Source organism: Oryzias latipes, chromosome 15 (assembly GCF_002234675.1).
Source record: "Oryzias latipes chromosome 15, ASM223467v1".
Classification (NCBI taxonomy): Eukaryota; Metazoa; Chordata; class Actinopteri; order Beloniformes; family Adrianichthyidae; genus Oryzias; species Oryzias latipes.
The window spans coordinates 8,616,493-8,638,645 of NC_019873.2; the positions used below are offsets into that span (position 1 = coordinate 8,616,493).

Sequence of the window (22,153 nt, forward strand, 5' to 3'; positions counted from 1 at the left end):
TAAAGCAGTTTATTTTGTGCATACAGTGATAAATATAGATGACTAAAGAGTGATATGCAAAATATTTCTATAGCATAACCTTTTGTTTGTTTGTCTACACATAGTCACAGTCCAGCACAATTAACTACTGTGGTAATAAAGCCTAAAATGTGATGTCTGCACATGTGGATGCCAGGTCTTAAGAGGTTCATATTTATGTGGTTAGGAGTAAACAGATGTAACCCCTTATGTTTGGTTCACAGCCAGATATAGAGATAAATAGCCAAAGCTGCTAAAGGTTTAGACAAAGTAATCATAACCTGTTCTTGATGGAGAAGAACTTGTTGGTGAATAATATAGCTGATATTCTTGTTCTGCAATTATTTATTTTAAGCCAAAGTGGCAGAAGCTCTCAGCTGGATATAGGTTGACAAAGTCTGCTGGTTATTAGTTTGGTAGAGAAAACAATTCTGTAAATCTGAACAGACAATGAAATCCTTTTTTTTTTGTCAATCTACAGGTTTCTAATAATAAAAGAGACTATGTGCTTTTTTTCATTCACAATAAGAAACAGTTTTGTTTTAAATCCAAAATTCCAATTTCTCTTAAAAGTTTGACCACAAATACCTAAGAAAAGAATGGATGAAGTGATAATTGTGCTCAATCCACCTTTTTCTAGTTAACCTTTGTTTTATTCTAGGAACTTTAACATTGGGAGTTGGGTCATCTAGACCCACTAGACAGTGCGCTGAACATTTTTTCTTCAATGATTTGTGATCTTCACTGGTGTCCATGGATTACATTAAATCGTTCCACCTTTATCCACCTTTGTCATGGTAGGGAGAACACGTCAATATAAGGGTGGGGTCATATAGCACAAGGGCTACAATAATTTTTTTATGTTTAAATAAGCAAATTTCTCTCATCCATATTTTTTAACATCACCTGTCACTCAGTTACAGTAGGTGCAATTCCTTATTTGAACACAAGGTGGTAGTAATGAAGAGAGAGCTGAAGTGCTTTGTTTTTCTGACAGGTTTAAAGGCGAATCCTAATTTTTCTAATATTTTGTGTTGAAAAATAACACTGTAAAACATAACACATATTAAAAAGGAACTATGGATTTAAATGTTTATTCCTTTTTTTTAGTTTTTTGTAATACATTTTGTTAAATGATTATTTTTATTAACCAAGAGGGGAAAAAAAGATCAGTGACTAAATGTATCGCCCAAAAAAACCTGAGATCCTCGTGTTCACAAAACAATCTGAATCTTTTTTTCACACAGTCTTTTATTTGTAAATAATAAAAATGAACTCTTGAATATAAAACATACACATCAGTAGAGCCACATCTGTTGTACAAACAAGAACTGTTGCAGTGAATACTTTGTCTTTCATCAAGATTCATGGTTTAGGGGCGGGGAGCCATGGGCTGTAAACAATCAGTATTGCTGAAGTAATACTGACAAAGGAAAGGGCAGCCGGCCACGCTGCCGAAGATCAACGGAAACTAAATGTGTCTGCAAATCCAGATTTCTCGTTGGCTTCATAAGTCCAGTCCAAACCATAGTCAGAAACAGGGAAAAGCATGATAAAAGAGAAGAAAGTAAGCGTTGTTCCAATTGGTTCCGCTTCCTTGTCTGAAACTGGACCCACGACAAAGGCCTGTTAGCGCCCCTCGGCTTCTCAGTGCCGCTCAGCGGCTAAAGCACCGAAAAAAATAACCCAAATTCTCCCGGACGAGACTCGGAATGTTTGTGTGTTAGAAATGTTTTCAACTGCTCAAAGGGGAAGAGCCGCTTGTCCCGATTGGTATGTAGAAAGGTGTGCATGTGTGTCAGTTGGTGTTCGGTCATATTCACTCTTTTATATTCATATATCTATATCTTTATATTTTCTGTCAAACTCATAAGGATACTTCATATACATTTAGCTGTTATACACACATTCTATGTCTCTGTCTCTAGCCCCAACTGTCTGATACTACAGTTTAGACTCCTCTATCCTCAGATCCTCCAGGGGCTGGAGTTAGATCAGTACTACAGAACAGCACTGTTGTTCATAGGTCAAAGAAAAAACGCAAACAAAGACACTTTTCTCTGAGACTCTCTAACGTGGAAATTTAGACCCGGAGTGGTAGGCGTGGCCTGGGTGGAGTCAGTCCCCCGCTATCGGTCCGCTCCAGTCAGGGATGGGGATGGCTTGGCTTCTCTCTGTATTCATATTCAGTACGAGCAAACTGTACAAGAACATGCAACATACAAGCTGGCCTAAAGGTATGTGGAACTAACACACATAGTCTAGTCTTTTTTTCTGTTTTTCAGGAATCCTTTGTTAATTTGTCTCGTCTCTCAGTTTTACAAAAAAAGTAGAGAACGGAACGAAAAAAACGATTTAAAAAAAAAAAAAAAGAAAAAAAAAAAAAAAAAAAAAAAAAAAAAGAAACATGCATGCAGCAGGGAGTCCCCGAGTCATGCTGCTCCCTCCAGGGGGGAGTTTGAGGGGTCAGGAGGGGGGAGTGTTCGAGCAAATGTGACCTGACCTTTATCTGCGGCCTTTGGCACGGCGCTGCTCGAGAACCAAACATACACATATACAGAGGGAGTCTGTGGAACCGTTCTCAACGCTAATATATAAAATATGATCTCCAATGAAAAATAAAACCTTTTATGTTTCATTTGGCCTCTGTTATCTTCCCGCTACGCTAGCTTTTTTGCCATTCTGTCAGACTGAAAGAGTCCAGCTTGTCTTGTGCTTCCTTTCACTTAATTCTCAGTCGTTAGCAATGTCAACTTGCATGTGCAGGCTCCGCCTTCCCTCCAGACTGTGGAAACACTGCCCTTATACTCCTCTGAGACATGGTTACCATGTTAACACCTGCAGAGACAACAGCCAAGCTTAGCCTAGGAGTTATCTCTGTTCTTATTGGTTGGAGGGAAACACAGTGGAGGAGTCCACTTCGATTGGGTGCTCCCTTAGGGGCTGCACAAGAAATGAGGGTGAAATTAAAGACAGAATGGACAGAAGTGAACGATGTTGGACAGAACCTCCTCAGGTGGAGCTCTGAGGAGCATACAATGAAAGCAACAACTTAAAAACGAAACGGTTAATGGAAGAAGGAGGAGGAAGGTATGAGACATGATTGTCAGACTCCAGCTAAGCTTTGATTGGCTAGTTCTGTCTCTCCCTCTCTCGTTTCTCTCTCTCAGTCCCTGTTTCTCCATCTGGCTTTTCATTGGCTGATCGAAGGCTCCTTGCCGTCGTCTTTGCGGGGCACGATTTCGTGCTCTGCCCAGCTGCGATTGAATAGGTGCGGTCCGTTCTCCGATTGTTTCAGGGGTGCTGGGGGTTATAAGCTCGCTGTACAGTCACTAGGACCGTACGCCTGGTGGAGGTCCTGAGCTGTCCAGTGACGTCTGAGACGCCAGCCGTGTGAGTGGAGCGAGTGTAGGGTCCACCAGAGAGGATGTTGGAAACAGTTTGTACCAGCCAATCACCGTGCTTGAGAGATCCAGCTCCTCCAACAGAATCTGTGCTACACCCATGAAACATTTATGGTCCAAGCGTCCATAGTCGCCCCACACAATCACCTGCATGAGAGATAGGCAGAGAAGTGAACTTTTCTAATAGAGAGTTTTTATAAAGCTCTGAAAGCTTGATACTTTTGCAATTTAAACCAAATTTGTCAAAAGGATATTACAATAATCAATAATAACAGACGAAGCATACAGGACACACTGTAGATGAGGATCAGGAACAGATCATGAATTATGAAAATCAAAACAAGTGATGGGAAGCTGAAGCTTCATGAAGCTTTGAAGCTCTGAAACTTTCTTATTGTGCTGACATTTTTTTGACAATTCAGTCGAAGTACAGAGTTACAAATAGAACTGGTCATGATACCGGTCATGCAGGATGTGGTTCTATAGAGAGGCACCACCATTATCAAAGCAGGACTTTTTCTTAGTCATGTTAACTCTTATCATAAGTAACCATGGTATGGTTACCTATAAGTGAAACCATGGTCAGTATGAATACTTGATTCTTATTGGCTGCTGGGAGTAGCTTAAAAGTGATAACCCACAGGGATAATGCACACTTAAAATGTTCTATATCACTGCGTTGGCTTCTTTAAAACAAACTAATTTAACTCAATTTATCTTAAGAATGTAATAAAAACCTATAGTGATACAAAAGCAAATACTTTATGTGTCTGAATATGTGTTTGTCTAAATGACCAAGTCTATGGAATTCACTGCTGTCTGATACCCGCTGGATCCAAGAAGACTATATCCCATATTGAGAAATACAGAGTTCCCCCGCTTATTTTCGTTTCAATATTGGCGGTTTCATGTATTTGCGGGACCTCTCTCCCTTAACTGATGAAGGAGGAAGCTTCTGCTCCCAGTTTTAAAGCACAGAGTGACACTCCTAATGTGCGTTACAAAGTATGCTATGGTACAGTCCGTTGCTCTGAATTAAAAAAAAAACTTTATGTTGAGCAATACTCCAATGAAATTGAATAAATGTTTTTTTCAAGGTAATGCTAAATTAAGTGGAGTCCTGGATTAATTGGGACGTTGTGAATTAGCAACACGTGGCATGAATGTATGAGGTCAGAACAGTCTCATAATTCAGAATTGCACACACTCCGAGTCACAAATGCACACACTTCGATTCACAAATGTCATTTTATGCAAACGTGCTAGATAAATTTGGAAATGCACAAGTTGTGTTTCACAAATGCACACCCTGTGTTTCACACATGCACACTGAATGTTTTACAAATGCACAATGAGTGTTTCTCACAAATGTGCACACTGTTTTTCACAAAAACATTTTAGAAATTCACAATAAATGTTTCAGAAATACACAGTAAGTGCTTCACAAACATGATTTTTAAGTACACATGTGATGTGAACTTACAGATCATACGAATTGCAGAATGTGCATTCAAAATCCCGTTCTCGTTTGTGAATCTCCCCGTGTGTGTGAGAGATTTTTCTACGGTGAATATTGAGACTCATCTGACGGAGCGGGTCGACTAATCTCACCATTGGCTAGTGAATCTGTCAATCAAACTCATCGACAAAGCAGGCGGGTTCGCTTTTAGCCAATCGAATGGCCCCTTACACTCCTCACTTTCAAAGTGACGAGGGAGGGAGCTGTTCAGCACAGCAGTTGAAAGGACGCGGGCGGCAAACATGGCGGAGAGGTCTTCCGAACGGGATCAGTCTCAGCCCGTAAGTAATGCATTTATTTGATCATTCCCTCGTCGTACGTCCTGTAATGTTATTGAATACTAAGTTGAAGTGTTCTCCTTAGCCAAGTGGCATGTGTGAATGCTTTATGAACACTTCAGCCGAGTCGTTTGCAGAGTACCCCCAACGCAAATTAGTTTAGCTTTGCTTAGCTTAGCCTGTGCGGTTATATATATATTTTTAATGGTTTTAAAGCGGGGGAGGACTTATGATGGTTTTGTCAAGTTTTATACTTGGCATACCAGCTCTTCACACAACACGAGTAACTACAACCAACCAGGGGCCTCGAAACTTAGCCGGCTTCTGACTCAAGTTGTGTCTGCCTGTGAGTGAAGTTCAAGCTGGTGTGGGTACCGGATGTTCTCGGGTTGCCGGATGTTCTCGGGGTCCTTCAGGGTCCTTCCAGTGAGTTATATCACTAGAGGAGACATCACGTGGTTCCTCATGGGAGGAGAGCACCGCCATCTTGGTGAGGTCAAGTTTTGAAGACCAAACCACTTTTTATAACTTTTAACAGAAATACAAACTTCACGAGTTCCCCCTAACTTAACTAGTATTAAACTATTGAGATTTTTTCTATGTTCCTTTATTTAATTTTACTTGTGTTTTTATTTATTTGTGTGTTATGTTCATTGTTTCTTTTTTCCCCTCTATTCTTTATTTTCTATGTTAATATGTTATGTTTGTCAATGGTGACTGATCTTCGAAGCAATATTCATTACATTGTTATTGTTCGTTGTTAACGTTAATGTCATTGTTAATGTATGATACCGCAAGTGTCAATAAAGTTTTTAAAAAAACTTAGCGACGTTAACTCATTGGTCGTGGCAACTTACAGCCAATCAAATAGTGTGACGTCATCATTGGTCGAAGGACCCCGAAGGACCCCGAGAACATCCGGCAACCCGAGAACATCCGGTACCCAGACCGGTGTCGGTTCAAGCTAGCGTCCGTAGCCAATCTGTAGGTTCTTAACATGATTCAGATGGAACTAAGGGGAAAAACATGCCGGATTTACAGCAGCAAAGAAAGTTTAATAAAAAGTATTGATTTGGAGACGGCGATGTTGTTAAACACTGATGCTATGCTAACTAGCTAGTTAGCTGTTCTGTGTGCTGCCTTTATGTAAACGCGATCCGGGTTAAAGTTACAGTCTTTTCACAACCCAGACTTTAAGACGGGGTGAATATGTGCAACAAAGTTAATTCGTATGACATTCATCATGAAAACTGCATTTTTTAAATATAACAGACGTGAATCCACTGTTGAATAAAAGAAATAGAAGCCTCATTAAGTTTCTAACGTTAGAACCCGTATTGTGCTGACCAGCCCTGTGAGATTGTGTCAGAGTGACAGCCACTAAAATCCCCGTATCTTTACTTCCAATGACGTAATGAAAAGAATCCCAAACATTATGTTTTTAGGCTGTCTTGTGGTCGATAAGTAGTCACAGAAAGGGTGGATGGTAGAAATCTGCTGTCAACAGTGATAAGAGTAGAAGTTACTGTAAGTATTACACACAGGCTTCCTGTGATCAGTGTCTTGTCTCTGATTTTTTTTTTTAAAGCTGTTCTTTAGAGTGTTTTAAAAAAAATTCCCCTTTCAAATATTTGAAAATTATGTTATTTAATCTCAACCAGCTAAATTATCTAATCCATGTTTGTCGTGTTTTTATTTATTCTCTAGGAATTACTGAAGCGTGACATCCTTTTCCCCTCATGAATAACATTTTACCCCCCCTTAACAGTCTCTCTCACCTCAATTTTTCCCCAGTGATACATGTAACCCACTCCTGCAATTTATCTAACCTAGAAATTCTACTTATTGGCAACGTACATAAGAACATTACATTTTAAACTGATGTGTACCGTATTGGCGATGCATTTGTAATTATGTGTTTGAGACATGATTTTCATGTTATTGTCAGGGTGAGAGGAGATCCCGGAGGAGAAAATGTGGGCATAGCCGAGTAAATGCTCACAGTACGTAGAACTGACACAAACAGCTTCATTGCAGCAAAAGTGTACACACAATCAACGGTGAGTTGAACCTAGTTTTAGACGCTTTAATATATACATAAAAGTGAATGATGTATTAAAAATAAATCTGACAATATAATATTTCTTTTTGCTTTTTTCCAAATACAGGATTGAGCTCCTCTGGTGTGATGTCTTCATGAGTGTTACTGGTTTATATTACAACATCCTGCACTCTCCTGAGGACCAAGACTTGCTCAATATCAGTCACATCACGTATTCTGCTGCCATTACATTTTCCTACCACGCATTCAGGCCAGTTTGGATGTCTTTAGTGACGCGTGGGACAGCCATCCAATCAGGGCGGAGCAAAGCATGACACCAAATCAGCTGTGGCAGTTGGGCTTGACCCAGAACCCTGTTTCTGATCCCCGGGTAAATGCTTTATTTAATCTCACTGTACTGGACAACTGATTTGTGTGCAGTTTGACTAAAGTGGAAAGTATCAAGAACATTCATCTTCTTTATCGTTTATTCCCTTTCGGGGTCACGGGTTTGCCGGAGCCTATCCCGGCCACTTGGGCCGGGATAGTATCAAGAACAGTATAATGAAATCACAATGACTACATTGAATTTTCATCAAAAATGAATGAAAAGTATTATTGTTGTGTGGTGCAAACAATTTCCCTAAATTGTTTTTTTTTTTTTTTTTTAATTCAAGTAGGAAGAATAGCACATCTGCAAGTTCAAAATGCATCACAATGCATGGCATTATGAGCCATCAGCTGTACTAATCTCACTACTTTGTTAAGGATCACGTATTTGCAAATTATAAACAGTTATGGAGATATGAGGTCTGCCTGCCAGCAACAATATAAGTAATTATTAGTGAGTCACTGTGCCTACATAATCTAAAACATAAAAAAACAGCGCTGTTCATAAACAGTATCTTTTTTTTTTTTTTTTGGTCAGGGTATGCTGGTTCCAGAGATTGAATGGGAGGAGAGTGGATCCATGGCTGAATCTCATCCTGGGATCAATGTCCTGGTATGGGACAGTCCTCTTTTGGGTCCACAAATGTTGGAACTGCAAGACGACATCAACCCATTGTGGAATTCAGACCGTGTGGGATTGGACTTATATCTTTACTGTCCAGTGTGTTTAGAACTTAATTTAGGTGACATAATTACATACAGAAGAAGAGAGACTGAGGGGAGCAAGACAAAGTTCAAATCAATACTGCTGTATTGTTCAAGGGACTTCATTGTATGTAAGGAAGTTATGAAAATTAGTTCCAGTTTAAATAAAATTCAAATCAGTAGAGATCCCCCTGCATCTGCTTAAATTTTGATGTTTTAATCTGTCCATGTTTTCACTGAATTTTACTCTGCAATAAAGGGTGAATGTTTGCACTTTGTTGTTCTATGACCATCTTTTGTTGTGTAGTATTTAACCAGTTATAAAACCCAGAGAGATGAGGATCTTTTTTGCAAGGGTGACCTGGCCAAGAGGTTAGCAGAAATATGGTTACAATATAAAATCAATAACATTTGAGTTATTAAAAAAATTAAGGTCCAGCAAAGTGACTTCGGGCTGAGCAGGGGAGGTGTATTAGGTATCTGTGATTGACAGTGAGATGAACTTGAGGTAATGTAGTCCCACTGTGTGGTACGGAGCAAAGTGATGCCAGTTTCTCCACGAAACCTTCTGTGGAAGTTGCAGATTTTTCTCCTCCACCTTCATATGATCAAAACCGTGTCTGAGTGTTGAAATGACGCTAGCATGAAAGCTAAGAGAATAACGTACAAACAATCCCGAGTGAAACGTTCATTGTAAATCTCATGACCAGTACAGAGTTCGATGGATTCAATGTCAACTGCATTCAACCACTGTTGCCTTGCTCCCAGGTCCACTGAAAAGTTGCACAAGCCAGTAATTTTTGACAACCGAAGGCAATAAACCGACAAGCCATGCTAAAGCTAACACGCTAACGACCGACCGGTACAGAATCAAACATGGGCGGAGCTTTTGCCACCTGCAGAAAGCGTAGAGAAAGTGTAAGGGGCCATTCGATTGGCTAAAAGCGAACCCGCCTGCTTTGCCAATGAGTTTGATTGACAGATTCACTAGCCAATGGTGACATTAGTTGACCTGCTCCGTCAGATGAGTCTAAATATTCACCGTAGAAAAATCTCTCACACACACGGGGAGATTCACAAACGAGAACGGGATTTTGAATGCACATTCTGCAATTCGTATGATCTGTAAGTTCACATCACATGTGTACTTAAAAATCATGTTTGTAAAGCACCTACTGTGTATTTCTGAAACATTTATTGTGAATTTCTAAAATGTTTTTGTGAAAAACAGTGTGCACATTTGTGAGACACACTTATTGTGCATTTGTAAAACATTTAGTGTGCATGTGTGAAACACAATGTGTGTGTTTGTGAAACACAGGGTGTGTATTTCCGAATTTATTTTTCACATTTGCATAAAATGACATTTGTGAATCGGAGCGTGTGTATTTGTAAAACAGGTTGTGTGCATTTCTGATTATTGAGACTGAATTAACTCCATATGAATAAATTGAAGCACGCACTGCACAGTGACATCTAGAGGCCAACTCAAGCCACCTCATCTCTAAAGACTGATTCTTTAATATGTTGACATAAACATATTTTCCCCAACAAAAGGGGAAACATTCCAAAGATTATAGCCTAAGTAAATAGCTCTACTTTTCTAAAGGTCACTGGTCTTGCAAATAAGGTGATGAAATATTCTGAATACAATTTACATATCTGACCTATTTTATACCATATATGGGTATTCTGGATATGATTATCAAACTAGGGTGTTAATCCATGTGCTTTATTCAAAATGAGCTCGTCCTAGATAACATTTAATATAACTATTTTTAAAATTACTGTTATTAAAATGTTAAGATTCTTTGAAGCCTCTTCATAAAAACTAATAACTGAATCGCAATTACACCTTTATATATTTATTTTACATAAAGGTTAAAATCAGATGCTGCTGTAGAAATAATTGAACCCTTTCATTAAAAACAATATATTTTGCAGACACACTAACTAAAACCTAAAAATAGGATCAAGATGAAACCAAGAAAATAATAATTCAAGACGAGATTAAAGGTGCTGGGTAAATATCTACAGCTGCCTCTGCTGTTGGACTCAGTGATTAACCTGACTTTTTCCATAATCCATGCATCTACTACTGTTTGGAACTTCACTCTAATCACTGCAATAAAAATGATTATCATGAAGTAAATTTCATACTGAGGGTCAGTACCTGGAGCACCTTGCCCTGGGGACTTTCATCAAAGAGGAGGTGCTGCTGGTAGAGTGGCTCCAGGGTCTTGCGTGCAATCTTGGTTTTCTTTTTGGCTTTACATGTTCCATTATCCAGCAGGTACACCTTGACGTAGGGAGCTGGTAGGAGGGGGTTAGAAGGAGGAGAGAACACACATGAAAGACACCATCTAAGACCAGTTTGTAAGGTGGGCGTATTGACTCCTTACTGACCAAGAGGGACCTGGCTGGGGACAAAATGCTGCCTGACATCATCTGCCGGAAGCGGAAGGTATACAACTTATCTTAACCCTAACTGAATCCGAAACCCAAAAGTGAATTGAAAAAAAAAAGCTTATATTGAAGCTTTGAATGGTAAAACTGTAACTGTTAGAGTCACCAGTGAAAATAAAGTTTTTTTTCTAGATATATGGGGGGAATTCTGGTTCCAGTCGAGGACATTTGGTTATTTATGTCTGCAGCCATGTTTTCTTGTACTGACCATGCACACAGGATTTTCAAGTAATGCCTAAGTGCCTGTAGGACAGCCATAGGATGCCCACACAAACTATACTCTGATTGTCTGTAGAAAAAAAGGGGATGGACATTTTTGCTCTACGGGCTTATCAAGGTGTCTACGATCTTAAAATTGTCCTGTACAAGTTTGCCCATTTTTCATCCACAGTTAGCAAGAGTCCACCTCTAGAGGCAGTTGTGATTAAGACATAGCATAGGGGATGTGGGGATAAAAGTTTGTTATGTCAGTCTTTCAAAAGATGCTGAGTGTAACATTTGGACATAACAGTGTACTAAATAATGACCCAACAGAAAGCGACAGTAGGTCCAACAGTTTTTACGCGGGCCCATGTGTGTTTGCTGGATCACGGGTTTATGTCTCTAAAGTGTCAGGAGTGCCAACCTGACAGCCATTAAATGTCTCCCCCTGCCCCCCAAAACCACAGTTATTGACCCCAAACAAAAACCTTAAATTAGCTGCGTTTACATGGACAAAAGTAATCGGAAGGAACACCTGATCGGAAGAAAAATGCGTCATGTAAACACGCCATTCGGAATAGTCTGCCCCGATCAGACTCCTTCGGATCAAAATTTCTTTACGATCGAGAAAGTGGGTTATGCCGATTGTTTATCCGATCGTGGTTCATGTAAACAGTTCATTCCGATCGTGTCACTACTGCTCTGGTTTAACGTCATGCATAGACGGTGTTTCGCTCCAGAGAAAGCTTTGGAGCTCAAACAGGACCGACCGTTCCTCTGCGGATCCTGCCTCGGAAAGGCTCGGGTGTTGGTGGACCGAGCGAACTGTATCTCTGAGCAGAGCAGTCGGGTTTATAACTTGTGTTTGAGGGGAGCGGAGGGTGCTTTGTTATGTGTTTATTTTGTTGTTTTGTTATGTGTGGGAGAACACGAACTGCGATCCGTCCCACCGCTCTGGGTTAGCGGCTGCCGGACTCAGGAGAACCATGTGTCTGAGCAGAGCTCGGACTTCCAGCTCACACAGCGGCTTTGGGGCGGTGTGTGAGCTTTTCAAAGCAGTAATGCCGCTCAGTCCTTAGAAACCGTTCAAACAATCACGTGGATTTGTGTTTCCAGTCGTGTCCCAACAAAATAAAGGCTGATGTTATTCCCACATATTTACGTGCAGCCAAGATGCAGATTGCAGCATTTCACGCATGGATTTTATGTTCATCAAACAAGGCTAATGTTGTTAGACCGTGTTAGCCTTCTCCTAACCCTGGCTTCTTCCAGCTCCGTTCTTCCACACAAAAAGCACTGACCACACAGATTAAAAATAAAATGATGAGCGAACAGGTGCTTCATAATATTCATAACATTAATAAAAGCACATTTAGAAGATCATCTCGTATATTACCGAGCTGCTGCATAAATGTATATGGCAGCAAGGTTTGTTTACAACAGGACTCATTTCCTCTTCCGGTATTTTCAACACTACTGCACATGCCCAAATGATTTATTCCAACCGAAAGTGTGAACGTTGATTCCAATCGTAAAACGTTTTTCTGATCCCATGTGCACGGTTGAATTTTAATCCGACCATTGATCCGATCAAGATATTTTGCGCATGAAACCGCGGCTATTGTTTTCCAGCTTGCACAAACTTGGAGCCAAGAAGCCTCATGAATAATGTAGCTGACATTTTGAGACCAGGACCACGTATCAACCACCCTAACACAATCTCATCACCTGAAGACAACCATGTGGTGGTTGTATTCAAACCCACTTGAACCATTCAGCACTGCTTATTTGGATTCTCTCAATCCTCTAATCATTGATCTATCCATTTATTACCTTACACTAAAATGCTTTGCATCCATTTTATTGTGCAACAGTTGTGTGAAGATAGTATGTTGTACCTGGAAGAGATTTGGAGCCTGATTTAGGGGTAAGGCCTCGGGCCCTGATCACCTCGACCTCCAGCTGGCCCTTTTTATCCATCAACCCAATCTGAACATCACCTGCAGAGGAATGGTTATTTACAAAATTGTCAAATAAATGCATTTGGGCAAAAGAAAGGAGTAAAAATTATTCTAAGGCAAAAAATGGTGTTGTAGAGGAAACATGTGGAGTCTACAATGACTCACCCATGGCCGGTGTTGCCAATGTTTGTCGACCAACAAGTTGACCTGGTCCTAACCCATCCAGGAAGTCACTGAACTGACTGTCAGCCCCCAAACGCATCCCTGAGAAGATCAAACTGACACACAAAATACAATGAACCATTGTTTTTCACTGTAATCATGTTTTTTCCTAAGTATACTGCATGGGAGAATATTACTACCAGGAGTTTGAGAGGAGGAAAATGTGCTCTATAGCCTCTACAGTTCAAAGCTGTCATGTTCATGTGTAGCTTAGTACGTTTTAAGTCGGTTTTTAGCTCAAACATTGACCAGTCATTAATTTGGCAGTAACATGTGGAGGATGATAATAAAAATGAATCATGAAGGAGACATTAATAATTGCGGTTTGTGCCCGGCCGGAATTACACGACACCAAGTCTTTCATATATCCAAATGGAGATGTGAAAGAAAAGGCCTGGAGCGAGATTCACGAGATTTGCACCACTTCGTCATTTCCCACAAAACTGTTAATGGCAGAAACACGCTAGCAACCCCCCCCCCCCCCCCCCAGCCCATGAACAGTTTCATCCAGCAGATAAACATAATGTTCTCCCTGTGTTATTACTCCAGTCTCTTCTTACTGACCAGAAAGGCAATATTTCTGTGTCCTCTGCTCAGAAACCGCATGTGATCCATGCCTCTATGAGCTCTGAATCTTTAATAATTAAGCACTCCTTTTTCTAAAACCTGATCTTCACAGAAATTTAGTCAGAGCCCACATTTTCTCTATTCAAATCAAGAGAAGAAGCCTAATACCGGTACTTGTTTCTGTTTGAAATAGTTTGATAAAGTGAATGATGGGGATAGTGTCTGCCTTGTTCTGTGGGACTAATTTCAAGCTTAAGACATTCCTGGGTATCAAAAGGGATATCTCTTTCTCCATGGCTGGCACTTATAGCATCAAAGGTTTTGCTAGAGAATTAAATCACTAAACACTTTCAGAGTTTCTGTTCGTCACGCCCTCAGGGAAGAACAAATTTCACACTTTCAGGTGAGTTATACTTGACAGCACTTTGTTACTTTTCTTTTTAAATTTCCTATAACAGCAATGGATTTGGATTTTTAAAAATCTGCCTATACTAAAGGTTAAAATGAATCAATACATATTTTTTATCCTCAAAGTGGCTAACATGCCTAACAAGTTCATAATCTTGGATTTATAGATACAAACTTACTTACTTCAAACAAGCAAAGGAATTCCTTCACTTTTCATAAAAAGACCCCAAAACATTTCAGCCCTGTGGCAGAGGACCCGAGCTTGGGTGAGAAACCACCCATAGAAGGGTGAGAGGGGCGTTTTTATATATTTTAATTGTTTTATTATTAAAATTTCAGAATGCAAAAGAGATCTGAGTGTTATACCTCAAATGACTGTAGAAGTCAAATTGACTTTGACACAGGGGGTTTCATGTTTCACCACTTTGTTACATTTTCCTGATCTTTCTCCTCCTCCATTTTCTTTTTTGTTTTTTATGGTCTAATAGTTTAATTTTAAAACCAAGACCTGAGAGGATAAGTATTTCATGAATTTAAACTAACTAATAACTCAGTTATTCCAGTTTTCTTTTAGTGTCCTGGTGTGTTTTCACCAATTCTGCCCTATAATCTAAAATCTTTTCATTATAATCCAAATTATATACAACTAATGTCTGAAAATGACTGTCATTCTAGAAAGACCAAGTGTTAATTCATGTTCTCTCTGACTCATGAAGCGTTAGTATTTCAGTGTCAGAGGTCTTTGGGTATGACTGATCTTAGGCCTCTAAGGATACGTACTTCCCCTCAGAGCTGTAGCTGTTCATGCTGCCGTCAGTGGACTCCCTGCTGGCCTGCCTGTTCATGGCTGATCCTCCTCGCGGATACTCCACCGCCATACCCGTCTCCACGCTCCTTTGGATGCTGCTGCTGCCGGTCTTACTAGCCTTCTTACCTGCTGACGCCTCTGTTGCAAACACAGACAACGAGCGTTTAGAAAACCAAATGCAAACGCCAAAAGGAACGCACCAGTTATCAGGCCCCAGTAATTGCCGAAATCTGTGCTGGGATAGAATCAAGATGCAGATTTGGAAAACATTGTTGGTTTCCCTCTCTGTTGTAGATAAAAAAAGCCCACAATGGTCACTGAAAACACTTCAAACTGACAATAAATATCAATTTAATAAAGATTTACTGAAAACCCACCGATGAAAATGAGAAAAGTCTTTATAAAAGTAATTTAATGGATAATTTTTAAAAAAAAAACATTGAATGAAATAATAAGGTTGATGAACCTTTAGAGAAAAATCCATTAAATCATGCGATTTCTGAGCTATTAAGTGACGGTGCTGAAAAAAACCTTTTGAACAGATTTTTTCAAGTAGCGGAGCCAGTTGTGTTTATGTTTTATACAAACCATGCATTTCGTGGTACAAGCACCACATTTGGATGTACCTTAGGATCCCCTCTTTTAGAAAAATCCTGTTAGCCACGAGTAAAATGGTGATCATTTGTGAAGATGGCGCCTATACGCTCTATAGTAATTAAAACATTTAATATCTATGTGCCCCAATCTGAACAATATGGGCTGTTTATGCACAAAGTCTTTAAACTTGAGACATAAAGTTTGAAGTTTTATTGGCTCCAATAAGGGTCTTAGGTTTAAAGGAAGCCTCCTTTAGCTCCTTCAAAAGATATAATATGATTTAGAGCATGGTTCATAAATGGACACTACACAACAGTCCAATGTTTGGTGATTCTGCTTTTGTTTCAGTCACTACCTTGTTAAAAAACCCATGACCTCTGAATGAGAATGAGCTTTCTGACACTAAACAGCTCGTTTGGCTCCAGGACTTAATGGTCTTGAGGCAAAGATTCAGTAAATCATGTGTCAGATGAAGCAGGTAGCTCCAGAACACAGCCGACCCTCTTTCCATGTTTCATAGAACTGGTAAAATGGTTTAAAAAAACATTGTTGACTTGTATAACACTTCTGTACCTTCTTAGAAGGCCCAAAGTGCTTTCCAGTCCCAGTCCCATTCACACACTGATAGCAGCTCTATTGTCTTACGCTGGCGCCAACCTATGACCACCAGAAGCAATGTGAGGCTGTACCACCACTGCCACACCAGAACATGGCAGAGACGGTCTTCTTTCCCTAATGTTTCATGTGTCTGTAAACATAGAGCTGATGTTGACAAAAAGTTTCAGTTAAGTCTCATTTTTTCAAAGGATGTTTTCCCAGAAGTTTTGTGGCATCTTAACATAATGACAAATTCCAGTCTGTTTATTTATGATTTACTTCCAGCAGTGGTGTCCTCTTTGGTTGTCTCCATGAAGTCTGCTTTGACCCAAAGATCTCCTGATGGTGCAATCTGACACTAATGAACCTTGACCTTTGAGTTGCCCTTTATTGTTTTTGGAGGTCGTTTCATCATTTTTTCAGCTGTTCTCACCTGGCAAAGGCCAGATCCAGGGAGGTTATCTTTAGTCCTCTGGACCTTGATTCTCTGAATAAGCTATGTAGTCACAAGAACATCAAACTGCTTGGAGATGCTCTCATAGGTTTGACATTAAACCTGCAGCTCAGTTATTATCTATTCATTTCATGTGCCTTAGTTTTTGCTTCTGTTTTTGTTCTGTCATGATTTGACTTCTGTTTTCTATTTTATGTTTTTATTTTGAAGGTTTCCTTTATGTATTAGATTTGAGTTTTACTTCCCTGGTCCCAATCTCTCCTGATAGTTTTCACCTGTGGTTTGTCAGTTCTGTGTGTATTTAAGTCTTGTTTCTGCTTTCCTTTTGTGCTGGTCTATACTGTCATTCACGTGACCGTCTGATTTCCTTGTGTTCCTGGTCACCCTTTGGTTTGGTTTGGTTTGGCTTGGTTTGTTTACCCTGGTCAGCAGCGCTTTTCGTTTGAGTTTTAAAACCCTTTTGTGTTTGGAACCACCTGCCTCCTCGCCTCTGTATTTTGGATTCTTCAACCCCTTTTTTTTTTTGAGAAAACTCCTTTTCTTTCTGAGGTCTATGTTCAGTGAAGAACCCAACGTAAAAGCCGTGTCACACAGCCACTTTTTACATTTTTTACTTTTTACATTACAGATATCTGGAATCTGTCCGTTTTGATATGTTCAAAATTTTTGGTCAGATGGGAATAAAGCAGTTTATGCATATTTTAGGTAGTTTATATTCAATTATTATATACATTTTACACAATTGTGCGCGGTTTTTGTGAGATGCATACGCAAATTAGTGGCTTTCCACCACCGTTCCACGTATGTCTAATGGACTTTCTGTTATGTACCACTGATGTATAATTTTTATATCATGCACACAGTGCACATATCATGTTCAAATGACGTACTTGACGCACAAATCACTAATGATTTGCACATAGCGCAATAATCACACACAATTATGTTCTACAATGTTTTACGTGTTCTTTGCAAGCTTTGTTAGTACTTCTTCTGTCGTTTTTATGTAGTTCATTCTGTGAAAATGTCACATAAAAACCACAACTTTTCACATTTTTCACGTATTTGACTAATTTTTATCAATGCAATATGCACAATATGTACTGTTGCTGTGTGACACGGCCTTTACCAAACAGCACAGAGACTACTGTCACCTCTAAACAAGTAGATTGACTTATTCCAGGTTTGAAGTCACCTATGATGTTGATCAGAGGACACACTCTAGATTAATGTTCTTTGTGGAAACACCATATTTTTATTTAATAAAGATTTGATCAAACAGTTCAAACGCTTTGCTGATTTACTGTCTTCTTCTTTCTCTTTCGGCTTTTCCCATCAGGGGTCGCCACAGCGAATCATCCTTTTCCACCTCACTCTATCATGGACATCTTCTACCCTAACATCAGCCAACTTCATGTCCTCTGTCAAGACATCCATGTATCTCCTCTTTGGCCGTCCTCTTGCCCTCCTGCCAGGCAGCTCCATCTCCAACATCCTTCTACCAATATATCCACTGTCCCTCCTCTGAACATGTCCAAACCATCTCAGTCTGGCTTCTCTGACTTTGTCGCTAACACAGGCAACATGAGCCGTCCCTCTGATGTACTCGTTCCTTATCCTGTCTAACCTGGTCACTCCTAAGGACAACCTCAACATCTTCATCTCCGCTACCTCCATCTCAGCCTCTTGTCTCTGTCTCACTGCTACCGTCTCTAACCCATAGAGCAGAGCTGGTCTCACCACTGTCTTGTACACCTTTCCTTTGAGTCTTGCTGACACTCTTCTGTCACACAACACTCCTGACACTTTCCTCCAACCGCTCCAACCTGCCTGCACTCGCCTCTTCACCTCTTTTCCACACTCCCCATCACACTGAACTGTTGACCCCAAGTACTTAAACTCCTGCACCTTCTTCACCTCAGCCCCCTGTAACCTAACGCTTCTACCTTGATCCCTCTCGTTCAGACACATGTATTCTGTCTTACTATGACTGACCTTCATGCCTCTTCTTTCCAGAGCAAACCTCCACCTCTCTAGCTGTTCCTCCACCTGCTCTCTACTCTCACTGCAGATTACAATGTCATCCGCAAACATCATTGTCCAGGGAGATTCCTGTCTTACCTCGTCTGTCAGCCTGTCCATCAGCATAGCAAACAAAAAAGGACTCAAAGCTGATCCTTGGTGTAGTCCCACCTCCACCTTGAACTCCTCTGTCTGACCTACAGCACATCTCACCACCGTCATACTTCTCTCATACATGTCCTGAACTACTCTGACATACTTCTCTGCCACTCCAGACGACCTCATACAGTACCACAGCTCCTCCCTCGGCACCCTGTCATACGCCTTCTCTAAATCTACGAACACACAATGCAGCTCCTTCTGACCTTCTCTGTACTTTTCCATCAACATTCTCAAAGCAAAAATGGCATCAGTGGTGCTCTTACGGGGCATGAAACCATACTGCTGCTCACAAATCTCCACCTCTTTCCTAAGCCTGGCTTCCACTACTCTTTCCCACAGCTTCATTGTGTGGCTCATCAACTTTATTCCTCTATAGTTGCTGCAGTTCTGCGTGTCACCCTTGTTCTTAACTTTGCTGATTTACTGTAATTGTTTAAAAATGACTACTTTTTAATTTTTAAATTGTTTCAGTGACCATTGTGAGATCATCTTTCATCAAGAGATTGGAACCAATAATTTTCTCAACATTAAATTCCTTCTCCATCATCAGAAAATGTAACAACCTGATAACCTGAGGCTGAGACAATCTCTGTCTAGGTCAGCCCATGGAAAACAAAAACAAAAAAAACACAGGGAACTCACCACCAACTTTAAAGGTTTACCACAGGAAATTAGGTTGTTGAATATTTGCACATTTTCTGTTTTCAAGCAATAATCGACTTTGTGTAGAAGTCAAATTTCACATATTTGGTGATGAGGTCACTACCGGAAGATTTGGAACTAAAAAACAGGGTGCTTCAGTTGGTCCACTCAGGCCTTCGAAAGTCTCTTAGGAATGCAAAGGTCAAAATTAGAGGGTTGTAAATCAAATCAAGCTGTAAAGGCAGAGTTCAGTGGTTTTAAAAAGCATGGAGGTTTCTTTTTGTACAAAGAAAGTTTCGTCAATGGTTTTATTTCAGTTCTTGATGAGAACGCCAAATGTGAAGAATACAGAGATCAATCTTACAGGCTAAACCAGGCTTTTTCTAGAACTGAACTGGCCTTTGAACTGATAGTGAAAAGGGGGAGCAAAAGCGTGCCAGGGACAGGATTCAGAAGGAAAACATAAAATTTATGAAGGTCTACAGGTTGTGATCATTCCTGCTTTAGTTTAGTGCTCTTTTCTTTCTTTGTTTATCTTGCAAAGAAAAAAAGCTTAATATAGACTAAAGTTAAAAAAAAAAGAAAGTTTGGTTTATGGTTCTGTATCAAGCACACATTTCTTACTGTGTTTGAAGCTAAAATTCTGTATCTGAAGGAACGAGTGTACTGTTTATTTGATACAGAACTATAAACTAAATTTTCATTGAGTTGCCAAAGTAAAATTATGTTGCTTTTTTGTAAATATTTGTTCTCGTGCAAAATCTGCCATTTTAGTCTCTTCTAGTTTCTCACTTCCTGCCTTTGGGTTTACCTTTCTTTCTGCCGACCTCCTTACTCGCTGCCTCTGAAATAACACAAACAAGAGCAAAACCAATAAACAACAAAGACATTTCTTATAGTTTTTAGGGTTTTCCAAAAATGGAACCATCACACTTTCTGAGCAGCTGTGCAGAACAAAAGATATTGTCAACATCAACCCAGAGGTTGACATTGTTTTTGTATAAAAATATATATTTTCCAATTAAACAAAATATTTTGTTTTCAGTTACAGTTCAGTGAAATTAGACAGCTCTACACAGGTATTTTTTTCATCCTTGACAATAAAAGTGCAGAAAAGTTTAAGGGGCACATGATTCCACACACTGTTATGTCAAAACTGTTGTTTTAGAAACAGCACTTGTGCATGGAAGGCAGTGGAAAAGAAAACCATTTTATGATTACCACTTTAGAAAAAAATGAACCGCTTGGATTCAAATTTGGATTCCATTTTTTGGTAGATTTCTATCTGGATAATGGATTGTCATCCTTACAAACCTGCTCCTGCAGAATATGCTGTGAGTGGGAGTAGCCGTACACCCCAGTGAACATTTTAATATGTGCCCCATACGGTTTACCTGGGGGCTAAATTGATGGGCCCCAAGTGGGTTTGTTTATGGGTTCCATATGGTACCAGCTTCTTTACTTCTAATTGTGCAGCTGAAAGATTTTAGGACCGATCAGATGTAACCATGTTGCACTAAGATTTATATCTATTGAGGGGAAGACCAACAGCTTAGGATAGTATTAATCTTTTCGAAGGCGGGTCTAAGGGCAAGGATGCCCAGTTTAGCTTAGCCTGTTTAGTTTAGTTTAGCAATCAGCTATTAAATTATGTGACTTTATCTTCTTTATGATTCATGGGTGTTATACAATTACCAGTATGATACCCTTTGAGATGACTATTGTTGTACATATTTGGCTATATAAATAAAACTGAATTTAATTGAATTTCCAAGTATTTCTACAGTATCTTGTATTTTTGTTAGAATTTGTCCTCACTCTGAAGAATTACTGTTATATTTTAACACTACTGACAAAAAATGCACTGTCAGCTCCTATCCTCATTTACTAATAATGTGACAAAATTCCAGTAGTACTAGTTCCTTAAATGATCATCCATCCATCCATCCATCCATCCATCCATCCATCCATCCATCCATCCATCCATCCATCCATCCATCCATCCATCCATCCATCCATCCATCCATCACACCTAGGGATGATGTAGAGTAATCAACCTATGAACCATATTGTTTTACTATCGGAGGAAGCCTGGGTGCCCTGAAGCCAATTTCCATTGAAAATTATTAGTAAGTGGGAAACAAAACATACGGCACACACCCTGGACAAACCCACTTAGAACCCACATTATAATGGGCCTCAACTGGGTACCACCTATAAAATTATTTAGGTATAGCGGGTCCTATTTGGGTGTAATATAGTTTGCCCAGTTGTCCTAAAGTACAGATAACCCCACTTGAAGCCCAATCAATTGAGCCCACCGGTAAGCCATATGGTATATTGAAATGTCTACTGGTCATTAAACCTGTAGGAAATTAGGATACACAAAGTCATCCAACCATATTTTTGTGGCTATGTATGGTCATTGATATTTTTTTGGAAATGATGGTGATCCTTTCAATGTACTGTACTTTCCCTTAATCTAGCAGCTTTGATCTTTCAATTGGATAGGTTCTGGTTGGTGTTATTTTCATCTTCTTATCTGTTTTATCCCTTTCGGGGTCACGGGGTTGCCGGAGCCTAAACCAGCCACTTTCGGGCAAAGGCAGGGGACACCTTTCAGGTTTTTACGGTTATTGGGAACATTGTTTCAGAGTTTTGACGTGAAAGAGTTAAATGTTATCACGACAT

At 39.8% G+C, this 22,153-nt stretch overlaps 1 protein-coding gene across 20 annotated transcripts in view; it reads right to left on the reverse strand.

The window, feature by feature from the left end:
* Window positions 1-1,249: 1,249 nt before the first annotated feature.
* LOC101158967 (regulating synaptic membrane exocytosis protein 1) overlaps window positions 1,250-22,153 on the reverse strand; it is a 133,323-nt gene continuing 112,419 nt past the window's right edge. For 19 of the 20 annotated variants that reach the window (XM_023963210.1, XM_023963209.1, XM_023963218.1 and 16 more), the window contains 6 exons: window positions 20,274-20,306; window positions 14,961-15,126; window positions 13,149-13,261; window positions 12,921-13,022; window positions 10,529-10,668; window positions 1,250-3,569 (listed from right to left, as the gene is read on the reverse strand). In XM_023963210.1, the coding sequence (XP_023818978.1) occupies window positions 3,351-3,569; window positions 10,529-10,668; window positions 12,921-13,022; window positions 13,149-13,261; window positions 14,961-15,126; window positions 20,274-20,306 (773 nt within the window). In that variant the 3' untranslated portion in view covers window positions 1,250-3,350. The remainder of the gene's footprint in view (window positions 3,570-10,528; window positions 10,669-12,920; window positions 13,023-13,148; window positions 13,262-14,960; window positions 15,127-20,273; window positions 20,307-22,153) is intronic. The other variant, XM_023963212.1, reaches the window with a different exon arrangement.